Below are 24,936 nucleotides of genomic sequence, written 5' to 3'. Positions count from 1 at the left end.
TTCATTTAACAGATAAACCCTTCTTCAGCTTGGGAAGGCAAGCAATGGACCTGTGCATCAGTGTAACAGGTGGAGGCAGTGCATCCTGGAGAAGGAAAAAAGTAAACAATTCTGAAAATGTAAGTTAAGTTAAATTCCCATGTGCAGTTAGTAGCATCTTTTGATAAACAATCCACTGCTCAGAGTAGCTTGTAAATTTAATTGATTTAATAATGCTATTCTTACAGTAAGCTCACAGGACAATCTATCGCTTCTGCTGTTCCAAACTTTCTAAACCCTGGAGTTTCCCCAAAACTTATGAATAGCGACAAATGAAAAATAATTCTGGGGACTCAGAAACAATTAATTGATGGGTCTTGCACTGTTAGGTGTAATATTATCTACCCATTCTGCTCATTCTCTTTTTATAAATATCTACACAACTAGAAGCTTTTGAGGTAAACTGTGACATCCCTACTTTAAAATAAAACATGGAAAAGAATTTCTATTTAAGTCAATAATTCTGAATATCAGGTATGTGACTTTAAAATATCATAGAAACATACAAAGCTATGCAGATAAGTGCGCACCAAAGTGGATCAGAGCCGTGTTGAGCAAGGAACAGCTTCAAAATCCAGGTCTCTGGTGATTTGGCTGTTGCAACACTACAATTACTTCATTAATTCCTGTGTGTAGGGCAGAGGAAAAATACCAAAACAAAAATCAGCTAGTATTTTCACTGTTACTTGATATTCAGTCCCTCCTGCTGGAAAGTGCCTATTTGATGAAATGAAGCAAGAGCAGGAGTGGGCTTAGCTGGATGTCCTGCAACAATTTAAAAGGCTATCACCACTCAATTATGAACTTTTTTGCATGAAGAACAGCCAACTATACGTAATCAGAATAAAACTTTGTTTCATTTGACATCTCCAAAGTAAGCACAAAAATAAACATTTTAAATTTATTTTTAAAAAATCATCAGTAGTTAAAGGGGCACTGTAAGTTGTTTAACATTCTCCATTGCAAAAATAGTCCACATATACAAAGAAATAGTTCAAGAAAAAAAGCTGGAGGAAAGCAACAAATTTCAGAATATTTATTTCTGGTTATTAACTGCTGGGACTTTATTTTGTCCATAGACTTTGGATGGGGAGGTGTATTGCATTTAGCTGCAGACTTCTGACTGTTCAGTTTCTTTTCTGATCACTGTCTCTGTAATTGTATTTTCCCTTGTTAAGGCTGACTTTGTCATGTTCAAATCTTGACTCTTTATGCTTGATGCTGTCACAATGTGAATCCCACTCGTCTCTCTTACTGCGACTGTATTTCCTGTACTTGTCATGGTCATCATTCTTGCTGTCAATCCTGTTTTCTTTTCGCATTTTCTCTTGTTCACTGTGCCTTTCTTCATCATATCTCAACTCTCTCCCATCACCGTGAGTGTGTCTTACATCTCTCTCTGACCTTTCATTGCCAGATCCTCTCCCATTTTGATCACCTTTTCGCCTTTCCTCTCTCTCAGAGTTTCTAGTTCGACTCCTTTCTCTGTGTTTCTCTCTGGTCCTCATTTCATCAGCTCCATTTGTGTGTTTCCTTCCATCTCCTTTTCCTCTTTCTTCATTCCTGTGGTCCACACTACCATCCCGATGAATGTCTTGGTTTGTTTTGGCATATTTATCATACCCCACATCCTCTCTTTCTCTCTTGATTCTTACCGGGGGTGGAGGTGATTGGTTTCGGCCAGAGTTCTTGATCAACTGTTTGGAGGCAGCTTCTTTCTTTACCTTGACTTTTTTCTCCTTTTTTCCTCTTTTCTTTTTCTTTTTCTTTTCTGGAGAATAAAGAACATTGTGAATTATAGCTCACCAAAAGGGACAATGTAAACTTTAAGGGATGGAATTATTCCTTTATAAGCATTTCTCGAAGTTAGTATGAAGGATTTTTGGATAGGCTGTAGCACATAAAAACTCTACATTATGTGCCAAACTCAGCAGTCCACCAGGCATAATCAGTTCATTTCTCACACTGGCCATTTTGGAAACCCTTCCGGCCAAGATTGCTAATTTATACTGAATTAGCGTTCTTTTGCAGTGCTCCGTTAGGTGCTTGGATTTCAACAGGGACTGGCCAAATGTATTTGGTGCAGGTCTCTTTCTTAGTCAGTGCTACCACAGGATTTTCATCCCATGTTCAGGCTGGATTTTGACCTGACCTAGTGGTCAAAAGTTGAGTTACTAATTCACTCCATCACCCAATTCCAAAATCAATCCAGTCTTGAAGCGTTTGAACTCTACTGACATTCTTCAAATATTGGACTGCAGTTACAATTCCACATTATAAAACCAGTATACCAGTGACAGTTTCTGTGAATCAGTGATCCAAAAACTCTATCATCTAATATGCTCAAACCCAAAATTCTAATAAAATCCCATCCCTTAAGCTGACCCATGCATTTCACTTCACATACCTTTCTTCTGTTTCTTTGCTGGCACTGAGCTAACATCCTCTTCAGAGGACTCTGAGGAATCTGATGCTGATGGAGGTGCTTTAGGTGCACAGCCTTCCTCTCTCAGTCTTTTAGTCACAGCATCAACATCAGCTCCATCGTTTGGAGGACGGTAATTGGCTACATGGTCAACACGGATGGTCCTTCCCTTAATCTAAATGGAGCATGTAAACATAAGTTACAACAACAAAATAGACAAACAAGTCCATATAGCAGAGAGTTCTAATCATGATTACCTACCACATTCCCAAAATCCTTCAAGTGTCTATGGTTTCTTGTTACTCAAGTACTGGAAACAAGCTGCTTCCATTTATTGCAGCCCATTCTTTCATGACTAAGAATAGTCATTCCACATGATTGACTGAACTAGAACCTCACCCTCATGTAATTACAATACCAGTAGATTTGAACACAGCATAAATAAGAATACTTTCCGAGCATGTGATAGATTATAAAAATTCAAATTAATTATAATAAACCAGCATGAGCTTTATTAAATGTTTTAACAACCACATAATAATGGGACATAGCAAAAAGATATTCTTCCAATCCGGGTTTACAAAACTTCATTGTAATACACACCCATGGTGTGTGACATGAATCATAGAAAAGTTCAAGATGTTCACGGCACCAAGCAAAAATATTACACAAAATCAGCTTTAGTCATATTCCAATGTAACAATCTGAATGTAAAATTCCAAAGAGAGTTGCATTGAATCTCCCTGCCAACAGTAAGAGATTAAAGAGCATGTTAGATGCTGTACAAGGAGTTTACAAGAAAAGGCAGTCCAAAGTAACATGGTCATAGTAGTATCAACAAAATAGAAAGAACATGGTGTCTGATGAAGGAGCATGCTGAAGGCAGAAAATAGAGAGAGGTATTGCCAACTGCATCCCAAACTTCTTGCATATCTGGTCTCAGAGTATGGTAACTTTTAGGTTGCCATACTGGAATATGTTCACATGCAAATTGAAGTCCTTTATTAATGAGCAGTTGTCGCCTCCTTCATTACAAAGGACAGGAAACTCTTAATATGTTTTACAACCTAATAAAAACAACTTTCTCCCTGTATTAATGCTAATGTATGACATGAATAATATTTTTTAACGTATGTCAATGTATTAGTGAATTGATTTCAGTTTCATTTTGAAAAAATCTTGTAATGGGACAGCAAAATTGATACATTATAACTAGAAACAGCTACTGTCCTATGGTGGCATTGTCACTCCATCACAAAACACACTGTGTACATGCAAACCAAAAAAGCAGTAATTCAGAAGCCTCAAATTCTACTGGATATTTGAACCCAGATTCTTTATGCATTCAATCAACACAAGAAGGTGCCAAGTTTGATCCATTTGATCATAACACCACAAGTTACCTAATTGTAGTGGCAATAGAGGAGCTCTAATTGATCTCAGCCAGGGCTCACTCAGGTATCCAGAGGACAACCACTGGAAGGACGTGTGTATGAAGATAAAGGTCCACATCTATATCATCTACCAAGGATCACAGGTACATTGGTCACTTGGTAAAAGCTACTTGAACATGCTACTGACCACTGAACTGTAGCCAGAATGAGTCAACGTCTTCTAGAATTATAGGCAAAGTTAATCTAAAAGCAGGGAGGTGAAGGGAAGGATTTATCGGGTAGAACTACATGATTAATTGCAGGAACTAGTAAATGAGGTATTTCCTAGTATCTCACACATTCTTACTTTCTCTGATATTGTGTTACAAGAAAAGCAGACATACATTCACTAAACTGGGCAAAGTGCTAGCTTTTTGTGATACTTGAAAAACTATTTTAGATTTTATATTTCTAAATGTAATTATTTTATAACTACTGTTCTGTTCACAAGGTGGTCTTAATTTTATATGTGGAATATTTCCAAGATACTTTAATCTTGTCATTTACTTCAATTTTCAGGCTGACTTACCTACAGTCAAGAAAGCAAACATATCATCAGCCTTTGAAATGGGCCACCTGGAAGAGGTGAGACAACACCTATTGTTCATCCTTTTAACGATTCCACCTTTTACTTTCATACCCACCTTGATTCCATTAAAGTTGTCCACAGCCAAAATGGTGCTTCTCTGATCCTCATAACAGATAAAGCAGAAGCCTTTTGATTTTCCAGTCTTCTTATCGCGAACTAAATTGATGTTAACAATCTCGCCGTACCTATCAAATGAAGGTCAATGGTTTACAGCATTTAACCCATCTCTCTGGGTTACCCACCTCTACTTTTATCAGAGGTTGCACTTAACCAGATCCTCCACTGCAGTCTGATCTGTAAATATTTCTTCTTTTGTTTAGTAAGGCTCTGACTCAGCCCTTTCACAAAGAGTTAGCCTCTCTTACTCTTTTTCCCATTAATCTGCAGTCTCCAATATCTCTGGCTGGCTGCCTGCTGTGACATATTCCCTTAAATGTCCACTCTCACCAGCAAAGCATTCCCTACCCAGTATCGCATCCGGGAATAATTGGCTAATGCTTGGCTTGATGGAACAGTGATTCACAGTTGACGGTTCCTTCTGTTCAAAGGCCACCTTACCCAGATGTACTTTCATTCACGTTATCTCTCTAAACTATCCAGAGCAGATGTATGACTGTCACTGTCAAATGCCCATTAGGTCTCTCCCTCTCCTTTCCTCATGTCTATTCCCTTTTCAAATGTATCACCCTTTAAAGCTCTGCTCTAAAGTTCTTAGAGAAGATTTTCTTGTGCAGAAATTACAGGAAAACTGAGAAGAGAGCTGTTACTCTAGCTTTCTGCTTCCTGATGCTATGTCCACATATTCTTGCTGTAAGTGACATCAATAAATACATCTCTGCTTCAACCTCCACTAAATCTACTTCATTCTAACTTAGATGCTAAGTCCTGCTGACTGATCAGTCAGTCCCTTACTAATCTTCACTCCCTTTTATGTACTTAATTCTTATCTTTGGTTACAAGTCTCTCCACAGATTACTGACATCTATGCAACATTCTCCAAACCTAACGTTCTGACTCGTCAACATTCTGTACAATATTCTCGGTTTCTCTCAGTATTTAGTGGAGGCTAGTTTTACTCTCTAATATACTCTCCTGGTTTCCAAATCCCTGCAGGTCACAACATTGCAACCAAATGGCAGGATGATGCTAAAGCTGTAACATTATGCCACCTACTGGCACAAAACCATATCTTTTTTTTTAAACCAATCCAGAAATAATAATCTAAAATCAAGCACATATGTTCATGATAATGTTTTTGAGAAATGAAAAAGATTTGCAATTATAAATGGCTTTTCATGGTCCAAACAGGTTAAAGCTAACGAAATACTTTGTGTTAACACTGTAGTGATATTGGAAGCATAGCAGTGCATTTGCATACAGTAAGCTCTCATAACAGACCATAAAAGTTCCAGGTTCAATCTCCAATGGTGTGCACTGCTAGTTGGTCCTGCCTGAGGCAGTGGCAGAAGCAACTATGTCTGAGAGAGAAAATCTAGTCAAGAGTATCTATTCCAATAGCCAACAGACTCAGCCGTGAATGCGTGGGGATAAACATTAAAAAGGGACTGGGTTGGATTTAAAAGTGCTGCACCCATGGTTAAATAGCCTGGTCACTTGGTTGAGGAATGTAAGTGGAGCAATACTGGAGAAGCTCCATTTCAGCATAGTACCTAACATCAGCAAAATTAGCAAGGAAAAGTAATACTTACTGTGAAAACACACAGATAATGTCTCCTTCAGTTAATTCATAGGGCAAGCCACCTAAGAAAAAACAGAGCATACTTACATGGAAAATCATACCCTTACATTTAATGCTGGCACTACCAAAGTCAAGACCTCTATATATTCAGTACCATGCACAATTTAATAAGTACAAGATCTTGGGTTGATAGTCACACCCATTTTCCAAAAGAAATTTATATTATTTAATCTTCTGATTACATAATCCAGGCTGTTAATATGCAAGTCTATTAAAAACACATTGCACATACCTATGACTCAATATCTAACTGCCAGATTTTTTCCACGTGTGAAATTGAACTGAGAAACCCTTAATGACTGGTTTTGTAGTGATTATGTTCAGCACTATAAGAAGCAGTACCCTGTGAAACAATTCTGGGGTTCTACTCAATGGAGTTTAGAAAAAATAAGGGGGGAATCTGATTGAAACTTACAGAATACTGAGAGGCCTGGATAGAGTGGACATGCAGAATATGTTTCCACCAAAAGGAGAGACTAGGACCCAAGGGCAGAGGCACAGAGTTAAGGGACAACCCTTTAGAACTGTGATGAGGAGGAACTTCTTCAGCTAGCGGGTGGTGAATCTGTGGAACTCACTGCTGCAGAAAGCTGTGGCAGCCACGTCATTGAGTGTATTTAAGACAGAGGTAGATAGGATCTTGATTGGTAAGGGGATCCAGGGTTACAGGGAGAAGGCAGGAGAATGGTGTTGAGAAACATATCAGCCATGATCTAATGGTAGAGCAAACTCAATGGGCTGAATGGCTTAATTCTGCTCCTAAGTCTTATGAGCTAATATATAAAATCTAGCTTTATGATTATTTTTGGTTTGTCATTGGCATTTGAATCCTTATACCCATCTCCTAAGTGCATTAGTAGTTTCACTCAAAGCAATAAACACTACAGAACATCTTAAGTGTAATTTTCTGAAACAAATCCCTTCCCCTTCTCCGAGAGTGCTTCACTCAGCCCAACTGAAGTGACACCTGGTAAGTGAGCTACAAAAAGGGTGCCATGGCATAGATTTCAAGAATTAACTCTTAACAAGAACGAGCTCTATTAGTGCTGTTCCACAATGTTACCAAACCCTCTTTGCACTTTATCCTACTTCAGGCTGTGAACCTCAATGAAACCCTAATGCCTAAGAAAGGGGGTGCTGCTGTGCATTAGGCATGGTTAAGATACCATTACCTCTTACATTCCTGTGCCCAGCTCATTAATAGTCTTTTGTTTTCTCAGTCTTCTCACTTGCCTCTATTTTAACATTAGTTACAACTATTGGATGAGAGATAGTATTGCAAACAGGCCAATCAGCAGCAAAGAGGCAAAGAACATGGGATTCTACAAGTAAAAAGCAGGCTAACAAGCAGCCCTCATGGTTATAGGAAAATAGGGGCAGGCTAGTGTTCATAATCCCTCACCATTTCCTAGCCTGTTCCTTTTTTTTATAATATTGATAGTCTGTTTAAAGATTTTATTTAAGGCTGAGGTTGATATGCATTTGAACCTTAAAAAGGAAATTGAGGGATATGGGAATCAAGCAGGAAAGTGAAGCCGAGATAAAAGATCTGCCTTGATCTAAGTGAATGGGTGGAGTAGACATGAGGAGTTAAATGGCATTACCCACTCATTTCTTATTTTCTTGTGCACACCAGAGTTGGAATCAGCATCATTCCTAACCTACATGTTGGGGTGAAATCTATAGACTAGCATGAGGTCAACAATACTCAGATTTTTAAATATTTGATGCAAAAAGCCACATACAAGTGCAGTACAGGAACAAAGCAAGTGTTAGTGAAGCTAATGTTTAAATAAATTTTTGATTATTCGATCTTTAAAGTATTTCTAATTGCTAAGCATCTAAATTGTTTAACCTAGAAAACTTTTTGACAACAGTGAACAGCAGTAAAAACTCTCCTTTCATGTAATTTGCAACTGTCAGCAGTAAGTCTTTACAAGGAGACACCACCCATTCAATTATCTTAAAAGGAGTTCTTTGTAACCCAGGAGAAATCAACTCATGACCCAGCTAATTCCATTAGATTCAACAACAGTTGAAGACTTTCATTATCTAGGATTAGAACGGAAGGATTCCAGCCTTGGGGCAGAACTGATCGACAGGTCAACTTACTGAAGGGATTTGACTGTAAGATATTAAAAAGTCTGTTTGTGCCTTAGTTCCTTTTTATTATTAGAAACGGCCAAGGAATAGGCTGTTTTCAGCAGTGAAAGAAGTTTGGTTGGAGAAGTCAAAAAGAATCTTGTTTATTTCAGACAGGCATTTAGAGCTGGTCATGACAAGTTAATCGAATAGACTTTGTTTTTGAATTATGAGAACTGTTATATAAGTTAATAAATCATGGGTGGGGTAGTTAGAAGAAATTGAAGACACCTGATGAATCAGAAATGAAAGAAGGTGCAGAAGAAGTGGGCAATAAATACCTTTAATATTGCAAAGTGAGACAGATAGGACCAGATCACTGCAGAAGTGAATTAAAGTTTACAATGGTATAACCATTTCTCTAACCAAAATAATTTTAGTCAGTTTATTAATAACAAACATTTAAATAGAGAACATATAATTACCATTTTTAAGGAACTAAGACTCCCCCAAGGCTTTAAATTTAAACTAAAAGCTAAATTACATTTATCCAGCTCTGGATGAATTGTATTCCAGGTTGTTAAAGAAAGCAGGGGAGGAAATGGTGGAAGCTCTGAGGATCATTTCCTATTTTTCACATGATGCAGGTGAGGTACTACAAGATTGGAGGTCTGCAAACATTTTATTACTATCCAAGAAAAGTGCAAGGGATAAGCCAAATCATTATAGGCTAGTCAAATTGACCTCAGTGGTGGAAAGATTACTTGAATCAATATTGAGAAGCAAAATTAACTGCTCCATGGAAAGGCATGGATTGGTCAGGGATAGCCATCACTGCTTTGTCATGCCTCACTAACATAATTGAATTTCTGAGGAAGTAACAAGGAAAATTGATGAGAGTAGTGCAGGACATGTTATTCGTGTGGATTTTAGTAAGGTACTTGACAAGGTCTTGCATGGTAATGCTAAGAAAAATTAAAGCCTAAGCGATACATGGGACTGTGACAAGTTGGATCCAAAATTGGCTCAGTGACATGAAACAAAGTGTAATGTTCAATTGTCAGTTTTGCGAATGGAAAGCTGTATCCGATGTTGTGCCACAGGGCTGAGCTTTGGGTCTGTTGCTGTTTGTGGTATATATTAGTAATTTAGACTTGAAATATGGGAAACATCATTGGGAAATTCACGGACAATTGAAAAATTGGCCATGTAGTTGACAGTAAAGTGGATGGCTGTTGACTGCAAGAAGATATCAATGGTTTGGTTTAGAGGGTGACAAAGTAGCAAATGGAATTTAATTCAGAGGAATTGGGGGGGTGATTCATTTGGAGATGTCAAACAAATGAAAGGAATGCACAAAAATGAGGGACCTTGCAAAGTATGTCCACAGGTCCCTGAAGGTGGAACGACAGGTGGATAAGGTGGTAAAGAAAGCATATGGATGATGTCCATTATTGGGCTGATATTGAATACAAGTGCAAGGAAATATATAACAGAATGGCTAGGCCTCAACTGGAGTTGTTTACTTAGTCTGGTCACATTATAAGAAGGAAAGACTTGCTCTAGAGAAAACACACTCGAGGATATTTGGGCAGCACAGTGGCTCAGTGGTTAGCAAGCTGCCCCACAGTGCCAGGGACCTGGGTTCAATTCCAGCCTTGGGTGACTGTCTGTGGAGAGTTCTTCTCATATCAAAACAGGCATTACATATTTCTACATGTAGTCTTTCAATGTATCAGTCCTGTAACTATCTTGCTTCTTGCCAGGCAGATTCTTGTATTCATTTGGAGATACCAAGGTGGCATGAATGAAATCAGGAGTGTGTCCTTATATGAAGTGTGTACTTATACGAAGTGTGTACTCAAATGTACCTGAAACTGAGCTTCATGGGAAACATGTTCAGAATTATGGCACACAAGGAAAGATAACAAGTAACACCTATCACACAGAAAATCTTTATTTCTACTAATCTTCTCAAAAAGGAAATCTGCTTCAGTCCTGCCTGTTAAACTGCCGGAATTCAAAAAAAAATTCTATGAGACACAAGGTTACAGTAGCCACTGAAAAAACAACACATTGGAACCTGGAAAAGGTTTCACTTACCCAGAAAGATCCATGCACTGTCCTTGTACTCTGAATGCCAGGACACTTTATCTTGTACACCCAACTCCACCTCCCTTGCGTTTAGCTCATTGATGAGCTTCACTTTTGTGAGTGGACTAAGTACAGAACAAATTAATCATAAAGTGCACCAAGACTATGGTACTCAAATAAAACAGAAATTTGCCAAGTCTACATGTTCTTTTTTAAAAATTCAATCATGTGATGTGGGTGTCACTGGTGGGTCAGTATTTATTACCCTTCCCTAGTTACCCTTGAGAAGGTGATGGACAGCTGCCTTCATGAACTACTGCAGTCCATGTGCTGTAGGTAGATCCACAATGCTGTCAGGGAAAGAATTCCACGATTTTAGCGAAGGAATGGTGACATGTTTCCAAGTCAAGATGGTGAGTGGCTTTGGAACTTGCAGTGATGGTGTTCCCATGTTTCTGCTGCCCTCGTCCTTCAAGACGAAAGTATCATGGGTTTTAAAGGTGCTGTCTAAGGATCTGTGGAGAATTTCTGCACTGCATTTTGAAGATAGTACACTGCTGCTACTTAAGTGTCAGTGGTGGAGGGAGTGCTTGATTTGTGGTGCCCATCAAGTCGGCTGCTTTGTCCTGGATGGTGTCAAGCTTGAGTGTTGTTGGAGCTGCACTCATCCAGACAAGTGTGGAATATTCTATCACACTCCTGACTTGTGCCTTGTAGATGGCTCTTGGGAGTCAGTGGGCGAGTTACTTGCTGCAATTTCCCTAGCTTCTCACCTGCTTTTGTAGCCATAACATTTATATGGGAATCCAATTCAATGATAACCCCCAGGATGTTGTTAGTAGGGGATTCAAAGATGGTAAGATGATTGAGTATCAATGGTTAGGTTGTCTCTTTTTGGAGATGATCATTGCCTGGCATTTGTGTTGTGGTGTTGGAAATAATACTGGCTGACTTTAAGGTTGGTAAACTTAGGAGACTGTGGTCTTGAGCCAGAGAGAGATAGGAGGATCTGAGACTAGGGTAATGGAGATGAGTGGCCAGTGGCGAGATAGAAAGGTTGGTATCGGAGATGGTAAGGGGGAATCCATTGTAAATGGAAAAATATTTACATCCTGAGACCTTTTCCCTTTCTGACTGGTTATTTGTGCAGGACACAATTACATTTTTATCTTGGCATTTGTGTAAGTAGTTTTTGGCCTAGTTTTTATTAGAAGGGAAAACTGACCCTGCCTTGATGGAATGATCATCTCCAATGATGGAAACTTTTAACATACCAAATTGAATCAAGGGAAATGATAGATCATTTTAGGTTAACTACTTCCATATTCATCACCAGAAGACCAACTTCTAACTTTGAAAGTTACTGTACTGTCTCAGTTTCATCCATTCAGACTACACTGCTCAATCCCATGTATGTCACCTCCAGGCTTGATGTCTCCAGTGCTTTCTCTGTATGCTCCCAGACTCCGTGATACATAAACGCAAACTCACCCTGCAGATTAGTAACCACAATCTATTCTGCACACAGTCAGATTCACCAACCGTTCCAGCTTTTGCTTAACTCTACGGGATGCCCAGCTTACAACACTGCTTGTCAAATCCTGATTCTTGTTTTTTTAATCTTTTCCTTACCTCATATCACACTATATGCCTTCAACAAAAATGCTTCCTCAAAATTGACTGGACAGGCTTGTTTGTTCTTGTTCCTAGTCTCTCAATGAAATATCTCAGCATATCATTATAGATACTTTAATGAACCTGTTCAGATATGTTATGACTCAACTCTGGAGCAGATGGGCCTTGAACATGGGCCTTTTGGCTGGAGATAGGGACACTACCACTGCACCACAAAAGCCTTTTAGTATTGCTTTATGGTCACATTAAATGGGCCCATACTTGATAACTCACAAAAGCCAAATGACAAGCGCTTCAATAATAAAAATTGCAACCTAAAAGCTGGCCCAGAGTTAAAGTAGCTCATCAAAGGTGGAAAAAAAATCCCAATTTTATTACATTACATTTCAAGATTTGGATAATACCTTCTAGAAATCCATGCAGGCTTCAGCACAGCTGTTAATTTCATTCAAATGCTTCTCTATATCCAACTTAGAGAGTGTGATTGCCTAACCTACTTTTAACAATTTAATTGTTGCCAGAACATCTCTAGTACTGGCATCATCTCCATACTCAAGGACGCACAAATGGTTTCCTCCTTCAACAGTAATTTGAGCCTTAGCGACCTTACCCATAGACATGGGATCCACTTCGAAACATCTACAGATGATACCCACTCCCTCATGCAGTGAAGGACTGGCCTTTTACTACCTGTTCGCAAACAGGAAAGCCCTAAGCTAAGGGAAGATGAAGGCAAGGCAGGATACTGGAGCCACCTGATTACAGGTTTCAGTTTCTTATAAAACACCTCATTGCTTTTATCTCATGATGGTAAAGAGATATGATCAAGGATCACAGAATCAGCTGCCTGTACTCACTCACTGCTCATGAGATCTCAGAAGATACACTTCCTTTCCTGGTTTTATGAACACAAAACCAAATTTTATTTAACTCTTTATGAGGGGAGGTGGTTGTGCAGTAGTCGGTTGGTACAGTCTAATGCTCTGAGGACATGGGTTCGAATTTCACCTTGGCAGATGATGAAATTTGAAGTAAATGAATAAGTCTGGAAGAAAAAGAATTATTCAAATGCTGTCCATATACTATTGCCAACGGTCTTAAAAATCCATCTGGTTCACAATAGTCCTTTAGGGAAGGAAAATCTGCCATCTTCCTCCATTCTAAACTATATTGACTCCAGATCCACAGCAATATAATGGACTCTCAAACGCACTCTGAAACAGCCAAGCAAGTTGTATCTAATTTCTAAAAAACTCACGCATTCCTTTTATTTGTTCATGGGATGTGGCATTGCTGGTTAGGACAGCATTTATTGCCCATTCCCAATTGACCTAGGAATGTGGTGAGGAGATTTATTTTTTACTCACTCGTAGAATGTGCGCATTGCTGACTGGCCATTATTTAATGCCCATCCCTAGATTCCTTCATAAACTACTAAGGTTGTAGGCATATTACAGTTCTGTTAGGAAGGGATTCCAGACTTTTGACCCTGTAACAGTGAAGCAATGGCATTACATTTCCAAAGCAGGATACTGTGTGGTTTGGAGGGAAACTTGCAGTTGACAGGGCTCCCATGAATTTACTAACCTAGTCTTTCTAGGTGATAGAAGTTGCCGATTTGGATGATGCTCTCAGAGGAGCCTTGATGAATTACTTCAGCGCTTCTTCTAGATGGTAGACACTACTGCCACTGTGCAATGGTGACAGCAGTAAACGTTGATGGTGATGAATGGAATGCTAATGAAGCATGCTGTTTCATACTGTCCGATGTCAAGCATTTTGTTGTTGACACGAACTCAAAAAGACAACTGGAGAGTACGTCATCATATTCTCTGCATAATTCCTAGCCTCTGACCCACTCTTGTGGCCACAGTATTTACTGGCTAGCCTGTTTTACTTTCTGGTAAAAGGTGACCTCCAGAATATTGATAGTTGGCACTCATTGAGATAATTCCATTGAATGTCAAGGGGAGAAAATTGGATCCTCTCTTGCTGAAGATGATCATTACCCTACACTTGTGTGAGGTGACCATTACTTACCATTTATCTGTCCATCCCTGGATATTGTTAATATCTTGCTGCATTTGGACACTTCGGTATCCGAGATGTGGTGAAAGATGCTGAACATTGGAGCACTGATGATTGCACATCAATGGACATCCCCAGCTCTGACCTTGTGATGGAGCAAAGATTATTGATGAAACAGCTGAAAATCGTTGGGTCTCAGACACCACCCTCAGGAATTAGGGCTCTTGTGGTGCAGTGGTACTGCCCTTATCTCTGAACCAGGAGCTCCAGGTGCAAGTCCCACCTGCTCCAGGGGTATCTCTGGACTGATTAAAAATATTTAGAAAGGAAGGAAGACGTTTATGCTCTTTGGGGGCTCTTGTGCTGCAGTGGAAGTGACCCTGCCACTAGACCAGAAGGCCTGGGTTCAAGTCCAGCCTGCTCCCGAAGTACGTAATAACATGCCTAAACAGGGCGATTAAAATGTTTATCCTCAGGAATTCAAGTCCCACCTGCTCCAGAGAAATATATGATAACATCTCCGAACACATTGATTAGAAAATATCTAACATCAGGAGTTCCTGCAGAAATGCCCTAGGGCTGTGATGTTCGATGTCTAACAATCACGACCATCTTTCTTTTTGCTAGGTATAATTGTAATCAGCAAACATATGCCATCTTATTCCTACCGACTCCAGGCTTTCCAAGGCTCCTTAAAGCCATACTTGGTCAAATGCTGTGTTTATGTCAAGGGCAGTCACTTTTATCTCACCGCAACTCTTTTGTCCATGTTTGGACCAACCTCGTATTAAGGTTGAAAGAACTGTCGATGCTGTATATCAGGAACAAAAACAGAAGTTGCTGGAAAAGCTCAGTGGGTCTGACAGCATTTGTGAAGAAAAAATCAGAGTTAACGTTTCGGGTCTGGTGACCCTACCTCAGAACACTTGAGGTCAGCAGCTGAGTAATCCTGATGGAGCTCAAATTGAGAATCAGGCAGTTGTTTAATTAGACTGTGGGACAATGACAAAGGCATCCGTCTTGAGATCTAAGCTCTGTAGTCTGCCACATCCAGTTGTGAATGGTGGTGGACTATGTAACAATTCACTGGAGGAGGCGGCTCCACAAGGATCTCCATCTCAATGATTGGGAACCCAGCAGATCAACGTGAAGGCTTAAGCATTTGCCTACAGTTTAAGCCAGAAGTGTCAAGTGGATGATCTATCTTGGCTTCTTCCTGAGGTCCCCAACATCACAGGTGCCAGCTGCACCCAGTTCAATTTATTCCACATAATGTCAAAAAAAAACTGGTCACTGGACACTGCAAAGGTAGTTAGTCTGGACAACATTCGAACAGTACTACTCATGACTTACGCTTCAGAACTAGCAGCAACCCTAGCTAAGCTCTTCCACTACAGCTACAACACCGGGATCTATCCAGCAATATGTATAATTTCCTGATTACATCCTATCCATAATAAGCAGGACAGATCCCACCCAACAATTCCATCTCATCAGTCTATCCTCCAACAAAATGATAGTAAGCACCATCACCATCTGTGATTTCAAGCAGCACTTACTCAACAACAATTTGTTCACTGACTCTCAGCTTGGGCTCTAACAGACCACTCTGTTCCTGACCTCACTGCAGATTAAGTCAAAACATGGAGAAAACAGCTGAACTCCAGAGAGGAAGTAAGGGTGACTACCTTTATATCAAGGCAGCATTTGACTGTGTATAGCATAGGAGCCACAGTAAACTGGAGTTAATGGGAATCGGAGGGGGAGAGGGTAACTCCCTGCTGTTTAGCATACAGGAAGGTGGTTGTGTTGTTGGAGTCAATCAACTGAGCCACAGGAGTTACTCAGGGTAGTGTCCTAGGCCCAACCATCTTCAACAACCTTCTCTCCATTGTAAATGTCAGAAGTGAGGTCCTTCACTGATGACTGCACAATTTCTGCACCATTTGCAACTCCTCCGATACTAAGGCAGCCTCTGTCCAAATATTGCCTGTTTGATTGCGACCGCATCTAACACCTTCAACATTCACTTCTTTCACCAGTGACATATAGTGGCAGCAGTGCATACCATTTACAAGATGCATTTGCAACAACTTCCCAAACTGCTTAGACTCTACCTTCCAAACCCTTGATTTCTATTACCTAGAAGGACAAGGGCAGAAAATGCATGGGAACACCACCACCCTCAAGTTCTCTTTCAAAACACACAAAATTCTGATTTGGATATGAGCTATTCATTATCATTGGTCAAAATCCTAGAACAGATACCTCATTAGCACAAGGATGGGCCAGAGGAAACACCAAGGAGCACAGTAGCTGAAGGTTCACTGCCATTTTCTACAGGGCAACTGATGCTTGGTAGTAAATGCTGACCTTGCCAGCGATTCCCACATCCCATGAATTAATAAAAAGCATTTTACACATATTGAAAAAAAAACATATTCTACCAGAGGAAATTTCCATAGATTACATTCTGATTCTACAAACAATAATAAAAATGAAAAAAACTGCAGATGCTAGAAATCAGAATCAGAAACAGCTGGAAAAACTCACCACATCTGGCAGAATCTGTGGAGAGAAATCAGAGTTAATGTTTTGGGTCCACTGACTCTTCTTCAGAACTGAAATTCTTCTCTCCACAGATGCTGCCAAACCTGCTGAGTTTTTCCAGCAATAAATTAAATTAAATAAAATAAAATAACTTTAAATATATTAACTTCAAGTGGATATTTGGCCAAGCTGGTATTTGTAATATTGTTGGGTTGAGTGCAGACTACTGCTCAGTGTTTCCCAGACAACATGCACTTACATAACTGTCATTTACAATAGACTTTGTCCAGTTGATCTAATGAGAGGCAGGAGCATCTGATTTGGGTGCAAACTATATTCATTTCAAAATGAAAGAAGTCTTGAACAGAGTTGAGGGTACATTAAATGGTAGGACAGAACTGTTTCCAGCATTTTCCAGTGCTATTTTGAATTTCTACATGTTTGCTTTCATTTTAGTTTACAGTCACTTCTCTTCCACAAATGCCTAGTTTGAAGAAGCTCACGGTTTTCTCCACTGGATTTACGGTTGTCTATTTTATTTTGTTCACCAGTTCTCCCAAGCTCCGTACTTCATCTTTAAACTCTTCCAAAGGCCCTCTAAATCAGTGTTGAGTGTTGTTTTACTGACCAGACTAGCTGAATCCTCGTTCAATAACCCACATTATACTCCTCATATTCTGTGAAAATCCATGAAAATGCTTCACAGGCTACAGGAAATGATAATGGGAATGGAAAGGGAAACTGGAAACATAAGGAGACAGAAAGGCTTTTGGGAGATTGTTGAAAGAAAAATGTCAAGGCAGAGGGTGTTCCAAAGGACAAAAATACAGTGACTGACAAAGCAGCAGCTACCATTTCATTCACATTTATGGTCATGCCAAGTTATTAACCTTTCCACGGTTTTATTAATGATTGATTCGTTTCACGTTGAAACTTCTGTTGATAAACAATTCTACTCAGATACTTTTGGCCACGTTTTATTCCGATCAAACCACTGTCATTAACCGTCTTTAGTGTTTTACTTAAATAATTCCAAGAATTAAGGAGTTGGTGCTGAAAGCAGCCTCCTTCTTTTCAGGAACGGTGGACATTTTAAATAAAAAAGATCCTGCCACTGATCATTCACCACCTTGAAGTAACTCAGAGAAACCTCTTACGTTCATACCGGACAGGTAATTTACTCCCTTTAATGATGCTGTTTGTTAAACCAGCAACTAGATCAATTTAATCTCCTACTCACTTCATTTTGCAGCAAAGTCCCAAATTTTACCACAGCAGCTCCTCTTCCCGGATAGGAACGGAAGGAGAGGAGCAAGAAGGACCACAACAGGAATGTGGAGAACTCCGCACACACCACCACCTACTGGCGCAAACCACCAATCACACGCTGTGATTGAGATATCGCTTGAATTCTCAATGTGGAAAAACATTACGCAATTTAACAAATGCAGATAAATGCAAATTATAAAATCTGATTAATTCAATGTATTGGAAATGCATGATTATCATTTGTTCTGACAAAAGGTCATCAACCTTCGGAGAATTTTAATCCCAGTGAATGCAAGGATGAGGTTGTCTGTCTTTGGGGATTGGGGACAGTGAAAAAAACAGATATTCTTTAACACATCCAAGCTGGTTTTCTTTAATTAACTTTCATTTGTTCAAGTGAGCCGTAACCTTGTCATTTCTGAAAGTTTTGTCATCACCAAGATTAAAATGACTGAACTGAGCTCTTGCAGTGTGGTCCTCGTACCCCTACTTTGACCAGGAGCTCAAAGTTTTAAGTTGCACGTACTAAATATAGGTGTGTCATGATATATCTGAACAGGTTGATTAAAATGTTTAAAATGACATTCCTGTAGTTGCAATTCTTATACTCTTTCTTGAACAATAACTTTTGCAATTCTCTTGCTTCATTGTTCCACATCTCTGTAATTTTGATGCAAATTTGTTCTCTATATTTTTCACTTTAGCGTCTGATAGAATACACCCAACAACGTAGTGATACTAAAACAAAAGTTGCTGGAAAAGCTCAGCAAGTCTGGCAGCGTTCTGAGGAAGGGTCACCGGACCCGAAACGTTAACTCTGTTTTTCCTTCACAGATGCTGCCAGACCTGCTGAGCTTTTCCAGCAAATTTGTTTTTGTTCCTGATTTACAACGTCCGCAGTTCTTTCAGTTTTTATTTGGTATTACTATTGTTTGTTAGCGCTAACAAAATAGTTTCTGTACTGAACACCTTTAGGAGATCCTCTGCCTCTTTTAACACTACGACGTTCTCCTTAATCAGTACAACTATTCCTCCATTTATCTTTCGTTCCCTCTTTTTCTTGAATGCCTCATATTGAGGAGTATTTAATACCACACCCTGCCCTTTATTGTGCCAGACCTCTGTTATCACTAAAACATCATACTTCCATGTGGCTACCTGCATCTGGAGCTCACCAGTCTTATTTACCATGCTCTAACACATTTACACACACATTCTTAAGAGTAAATATAGTTTAGACATTAGCACATTTCCTCTTACCCAGACCCAAACTGACACCATTTTTTATCCTAGTGCTATTTGCCTATCCTAATCCTCTATATATTTTCATCTTCCTCTTTTATGTCACCTCCTGGTTCCCACACCTCCGCCCACACGGTTTAAATCGTCCCCAGCAGCAGCAGTAGCAAATAGGCCTGTAAGAACATTGATCCTGACTCTGTTAAGGTGCACAGGTCACACCTCCCAAGAACCAGTCCCAAAGTCTCAGATATCCAAAGTCCTCCTTCCTGAACCATCTCACCAAGCACACTTTAGGCGACCATGACCCCTAACCTCCTAAACACTAGTTTATGTTACTGGGACTAATTTGCAAATTACTACCATTGAGCGCTCCTGCTAGCTGGCTTCTTTCTAAGGTCCCTAATCCATTCTGGAGGACATCATCCTACTTTCTTACTTACATCTTTAATACTGATAGCAGCCATAAGGGCTGGCTATTTATCCAGCACGTTGAGAGCGTTTTATAGCCATTCAGTGACACCCTTGACGTTGGTGCTAAAGAGGCAATTTATCTTGCATTCTTGTCTGCAGCCAGAAAAAATTCTGTATGTTCCAATAGCTATTGAATCCCTGATGTCTAATGCTTTTCCAATAATCTTCCTGCTTCTCCTGTAGAGGTGAGTTAGCTTGGTAGCAAGGACTAGAAGCTGGCTGGACACACCAAAGGAACGATCATTCACATTATATTCAAAATAGTGAGAATTTACTCAAGGTTATCTTGAACTGCCTTCCTGGACGATCTTCACTACCTGACAGTTATCCATTCCTTCTCTGCTTGCATACCTTAAAATTGCAGAGTGACCACATCAATAAATGTACTACATATAAACCTCTCAACTCTGCAGTAACACCTGCTGCTGTTCACACTTGAAAACATGCAGTTTCAGCTGCTGCCGCCGCTGAATTCAGTCCTGCATATCTGGTTATCTTGGATTGGAGAATTATGGACACTCCACAGGTCTAAGCTACCCTGTTAAGTCTGTTTTTTTAATCAGACTATTGACCTGACCGATTAAATAAAAAATAGGTATTCACCAACAGCTCAGCAATCAGCTACTTCTCTTGTTAGTAAAGTGATTGAAGATTTAACTATGCCTTCTGGTTATAACACCCAGCACAATGTTGTCTCCGGTTATCTAAAATTCCCTGATGTCAATGAGATAAAACCATGAGAATAATGGGAAGGTTGAGAAATTAACAAGATGGAAAACTTTCAGATTCTGATATGTCTTTCTATTTCTTCAAATGAGGGCTGCCTTCACCCCCAAACATCTCCTCTCCCCTCATCCCCACCCACTACAACTGTGATTGACAGGAGATGTCAACACTTCTATTCTCCCACTTGCCCTCCAACCAAGAACTTTAATAAGCTTCTTCTTGTCCTATGTTTCTACCCCTGCTAATTTCTCCACCTCCCGCATAACGCCACCACCAAATAAATCTTTCCTTCCCTTTCCTTTTGTAAGGGCTGCCCTCAAATGGCACCTAGTTCTGCGAAGAATGTCTTTGGTTAGATATAACTCTTCTTGTAATACTAGACCACAAGACTCAATAATATTAAATGGTTAAGGATTAACCACTAATAAATCTTTGGCAGACAAGAATGACAAGAAATAGTTTATTACATACTGAGAGAACAGTGCTGGTTCTTTCTGGAAAAAACTTGTACCTTATACCCAAAACTATAAGAAAATATTGACTCCCAAAATATACTTCCATTAGAACATACATTTTTAGATGATGACATACATCCTTTATTGCAGCAACGGCTGGTTAATCAAATTAAATGTGGTAAGAGACGTAGATATCTCCTAAGAGATGCTAGGTTAACATGGTTGATAACAGGGAGGTAAGACTAGCAGGCTGAGACAATTACAATAGTCAACAAGAACTGACTTGCTCTTCACAGAGACAATTGCGGAGATCCTGGTGGATGGAGCTATACAAATTCTTGACAGTTAAACCTTTCATGTATCTCCCCCCATGTTTTTCCCTCCTTATTAAATCCAGTATATTATTGTTTAAATAAGAACATCGAGTTTATTACTATCTCTTCTCCCATCAAGTCTCTGACTTTACAAGTTTATGCCAACTTGAACAAATAGGTGATTTTCTTCTTCACGAAGAATGTTGAAAGTTGATATCTGGAAAGACTGGTGGGTCTTATATTTCCTGCACATCTTTTGATGTGAAGGCATATGAATATTGACACTGGACCAATACGATGTCCAGAGTTTCTTTGATTTCTTCAAAATGTCTGATGGAAGTTAGGTGTGAAAAGTAGTCTTCTCCTTTCAAACTTGTTACAAGGTAAATCTGGATGAATGTCTCCCAGCCTATCATATTGCCTTTTGGTTGCTGAGATTTCTTTGTTGTTGATGAATTCAGGACCTGAATATTCTCTTGTTGGTGGAGGATAAGAAACAAGTTCTTAAAAGTTTGTGAAGTTTTCTTCATTGGAAATCTTAAAGATCATAGGTGTATGCTTCTGCATGGGTTGGAATGTGAACATTCTAATGAGGCCTGTAAAGTTTTTTTTCTGCCTGACAAATGTCAATATTTTACAGCAAAGCATACTTGCTTGCTTAAAAGTGATAGTTACTGATTGTTATACATATACAAGTTCTACAACTGATGATCTTTATGCCTTAAAGAAACTTTGAACAGTGCTGTAGACTTAGGTGTTATTCTACATAGTCCAAGTAACATCAGATCAGTAAGTTATAATTTTATGTTTTTCAACCAAGGAGTTTTGTCAGATAACACGGTGACACTTGCTCCTGTATCATGCTTGAATTGAGTTAGATGTTTATTGACGTAGATGTGGTTTGTTATGTCCTGTTCAGATGAGTCACCTATTTCCCCATAGGAATGATTGAAATATTTCTTCAAGGGACATATTTCACCCAAAATAATCAAAGTGTATTTTGGGAGTCAACATTTTCTAATGGTTTTCGGTATAAAGAATTAAGTTTTGCTGATATAACCAACACTGTTCTATTATTCAAGGACTGTTTCTGGTTTCTGCACAATATCCCACTATATCACAAAAGTGATATTCTTGTGATACAGCTGAAAATAACTTTTGTTTGTATGGTTTCTTTGTCCCACATCTTGTGCAGTATCTCCCAGCATCAAAAGGTTTGAACACTCTTTGCATTGGTTAGTTGTGTGATGGTTTAGAATGCTTCACTTTATGCAGTTGATGGTCTTATGGAGTAAATTTGTCCTTCCATTCCACAGATTTTTCCTGTGGCATTTTTCTGAATTTCAGCTTCTAACACAACCTGGATAGACTTTTCCAGTGTGAGAACTTACTTCAACTGTAAAAGAACTGAAAGAGATAGAATTTTTTGGAGTTGTAATAAATTTTTAATTGCTGATAAAGTAATGTAAGATCTCCTAATAATTGATAAATTATAATGAGCTGTTACATAAAAACGATTAAGACCTTTGCTGTTAAAAAAATAAATCTTTTAACTTTTTTCTGTAAATATTTGAAACTTTTTAAGATCTTTAAATTGTAAATATGGTCTTTCAATAAAGCTTTCAATTTAGTTTTCAAATATTTTTAAAGTATTTTTATAGTTTTCAAATATTTTAAAAAAACTATAAAAACCCTTTAAGTTGACGTTTCTTCATTAAATTAAGACTTTGAAATAATGAACTATCATTGAGGATTCATGCCTTTTTACTGTTCTTCCTTGTGAGTTTCCCTTTGTATTAAAATGGGTGCTCTGTATTGTTTTTGCTTCTTCCAACTGATTCCCATCCTTTTTAACTGAAAAAAGTGGCATTGAAGTGTTTTCATGCTTTTTAATACTTTTGTTTGTACAACAAAAAATTGTTTCAACTTTAAAATGACAATGTTCAGTAAAAATTTTCTTTTACCTTTTAGGTCCTGAACTCTTGAATTGCGTTGCCAGTTTGAAGAATATTTTAAAGAATTATTCCATTTTTGAAGAATTTGTTAGCAATCTTTAATTACAGTTTTAAACAGTGAAAAGAATGTGCATTTAATACATGAAATGTTTTCAGCCTTCTGTCAGCTTCCTTGCTCAGAATGTTGCCATAAAAAAGAATCTTCACCTTTTCTTCTAGGGACTCAACTTACTTCTGGAATCTGAAGTCAGTTGCTTCTTTCCTGGTTCACATGGAGTCATAGAGTTTTAACGGCAGCACTTCAGCACATTGTGTTCATGCCTGTCATCAAGTGTTTACTGAATGTAATCCAACTTTCCAGCACTTGACCCAAAGACTCGTATGCTGTGGCAGGTGCTCATCTAAATACTTCTTAAATGTCTTGATGGTTCTGGCCTCTAACCACACATGAGTTCCAGAAACCAACCATCCTCTGGGTGAACAGTTATTTCCATAAATCTCCTCCAAGTTTCCTCTCATGAAGTGTCACAGGAGTCAGCCTATCCAGTCTCTCTTCATGGCTGAATTATTTTAGCCCAGACAACATCCTGTTAAACCTCCTTTACACCCTCTCTAGTACAATCACATCCTTCCTATAGTGTGGCAACCAGAACTGCACACAATACTGCAGCTGTGGTCGAACTAATGTTATATACAGTCTATCATAGCCCCTTTGCCATTGTGTTCAATGCCTTGACAAACAAAGGCAAGTAACTCAGATGCCTTCTTTGCTACCTTATCAACCTGTCCTGATGTCCTCAAGGTTCTATGGACACGAATATCAAGATCCTCTGTATGTCCTAGTGTCTTATCATTCACCATGTATTCCCTTGTTTTGTTAATCCTCTCAAAATGCACCACCTCCTACTTTTCAGGATTAAATTCCATTTCAAAGTCTTGCCCATCTGACTAGTTTGTCTAAATAATTCTGTAGTCTAAGGCTTTCCTCCTCATTATTTAGCACACCACCAATTTTTGAGTCATCAGCGAACTTACTTATCTTACATTTATGTCTCGTTCATTAGTGCTCACAACATATATAAGGGGACCCAGCACCTGATCCTTGTGGTACGCATTGGTCACAGGCTTCTAGTCACAAAAACACCTTTCTACCATCACTCTCTGCTTCCTGCAAATTAGTCAATTTTGGAACCAGTTTGCCAAATTGTCCCAGATCCCATGGGTTCTTTCTTTCTTAACCAGCCTTGTCAAAACAGCAAGTCCTTGTCAAAAGCCTTACTGAAGTCCATGTAGACTATCTCAATTGCTCTAACCTCATCTATAGTCCTAGTCACCTCCTCAAAAAAATTCAACAAAATTTGTTAGATGGGATCTCCTCCTGACCAAGCCATGCTGACTATTGTTGATTAATCCTTGCCTCTCCAATTAGAGATTAATTCTGTCCCTCAGAAGTTTTTCCAATGGTTTCCCTACCAATGATGTTAGACTCGCTGGCCTATAGTTTTTTGCTTTATCTCTACTATCCTTCTTGAATAAGGTACCACATTAGCTATTCTACAGTCCTTTGGAGTTCTTCCTGTTGCCAGAGGATTTGAAAATTAATGTCGTAGACCCTCCAATTTCCTCCCCTAATTTCAAAGCAGCCTTAGATACATTTTATTTGGGTCTGGGGATTTAGTCATTTTCAATCCCACTAAAAGCACTAATGCATCTTCCCTCTCAATTCTAATTTGTTCAGGTATATCACAGTCCCCTTTCTTGATTTCTGTACCTACATCATCCTTTTCCATCGGGAATAAAGATGCAAATAACTCATTTAAAATATTGGCTATGACTTCCAGAATGCCAATTTGGTCTCGTTCTATGGTAC

At 39.0% G+C, this 24,936-nt stretch overlaps 1 protein-coding gene across 2 annotated transcripts; it reads right to left on the bottom strand.

The window, feature by feature from the left end:
- Window positions 1-1,052: 1,052 nt before the first annotated feature.
- rbmx2 (RNA binding motif protein X-linked 2) lies at window positions 1,053-18,008 on the bottom strand. Of its 2 annotated transcripts, XM_048605226.1 has the most exons (7): window positions 17,875-17,955; window positions 14,097-14,229; window positions 10,431-10,546; window positions 6,196-6,247; window positions 4,542-4,671; window positions 2,447-2,639; window positions 1,053-1,810 (listed from the first exon to the last, which is right to left on the bottom strand). In XM_048605226.1, exons 2-7 carry the CDS (start codon window positions 14,204-14,206, stop codon window positions 1,167-1,169), a joined length of 1,245 nt encoding a protein of 414 aa, XP_048461183.1. In that variant the 5' UTR covers window positions 14,207-14,229; window positions 17,875-17,955; the 3' UTR covers window positions 1,053-1,166. The 2 variants fall into 2 exon arrangements, with proteins under 2 accessions (XP_048461183.1, XP_020388149.1); XM_020532560.2 differs by lacking the exon at window positions 14,097-14,229 and having other exon boundaries at window positions 17,875-18,008.
- Between the last annotated feature and the right edge of the window lie 6,928 nt (window positions 18,009-24,936).

The sequence above is a fragment of the Rhincodon typus genome, chromosome 14 (genome assembly GCF_021869965.1).
Source record: "Rhincodon typus isolate 14 chromosome 14, sRhiTyp1.1, whole genome shotgun sequence".
NCBI classification, from domain to species: domain Eukaryota; kingdom Metazoa; phylum Chordata; class Chondrichthyes; order Orectolobiformes; family Rhincodontidae; genus Rhincodon; species Rhincodon typus.
Note: the sequence above shows the minus strand (reverse complement) of the source record. Positions and strands in the feature narration are given on the sequence as shown.

Excerpts from the sequence above, each read along its gene's own strand:
- rbmx2 (XM_048605226.1), bottom strand. The coding sequence starts at position 14,206 with ATGTGCAATCATCAGTGCTCCAATGTTCAGCATCTTTCACCACATCTC. Across the intron at positions 4,672-6,195 it reads ATTATCTGTGTGTTTTCACA|GTACGGCGAGATTGTTAACA; the intron begins GTAAGTATTACT and ends TTCATTTGATAG. Across the intron at positions 1,811-2,446 it reads AGCAAAGAAACAGAAGAAAG|AAAAGAAAAAGAAAAAGAAA; the intron begins GTATGTGAAGTG and ends TTTATTCTCCAG.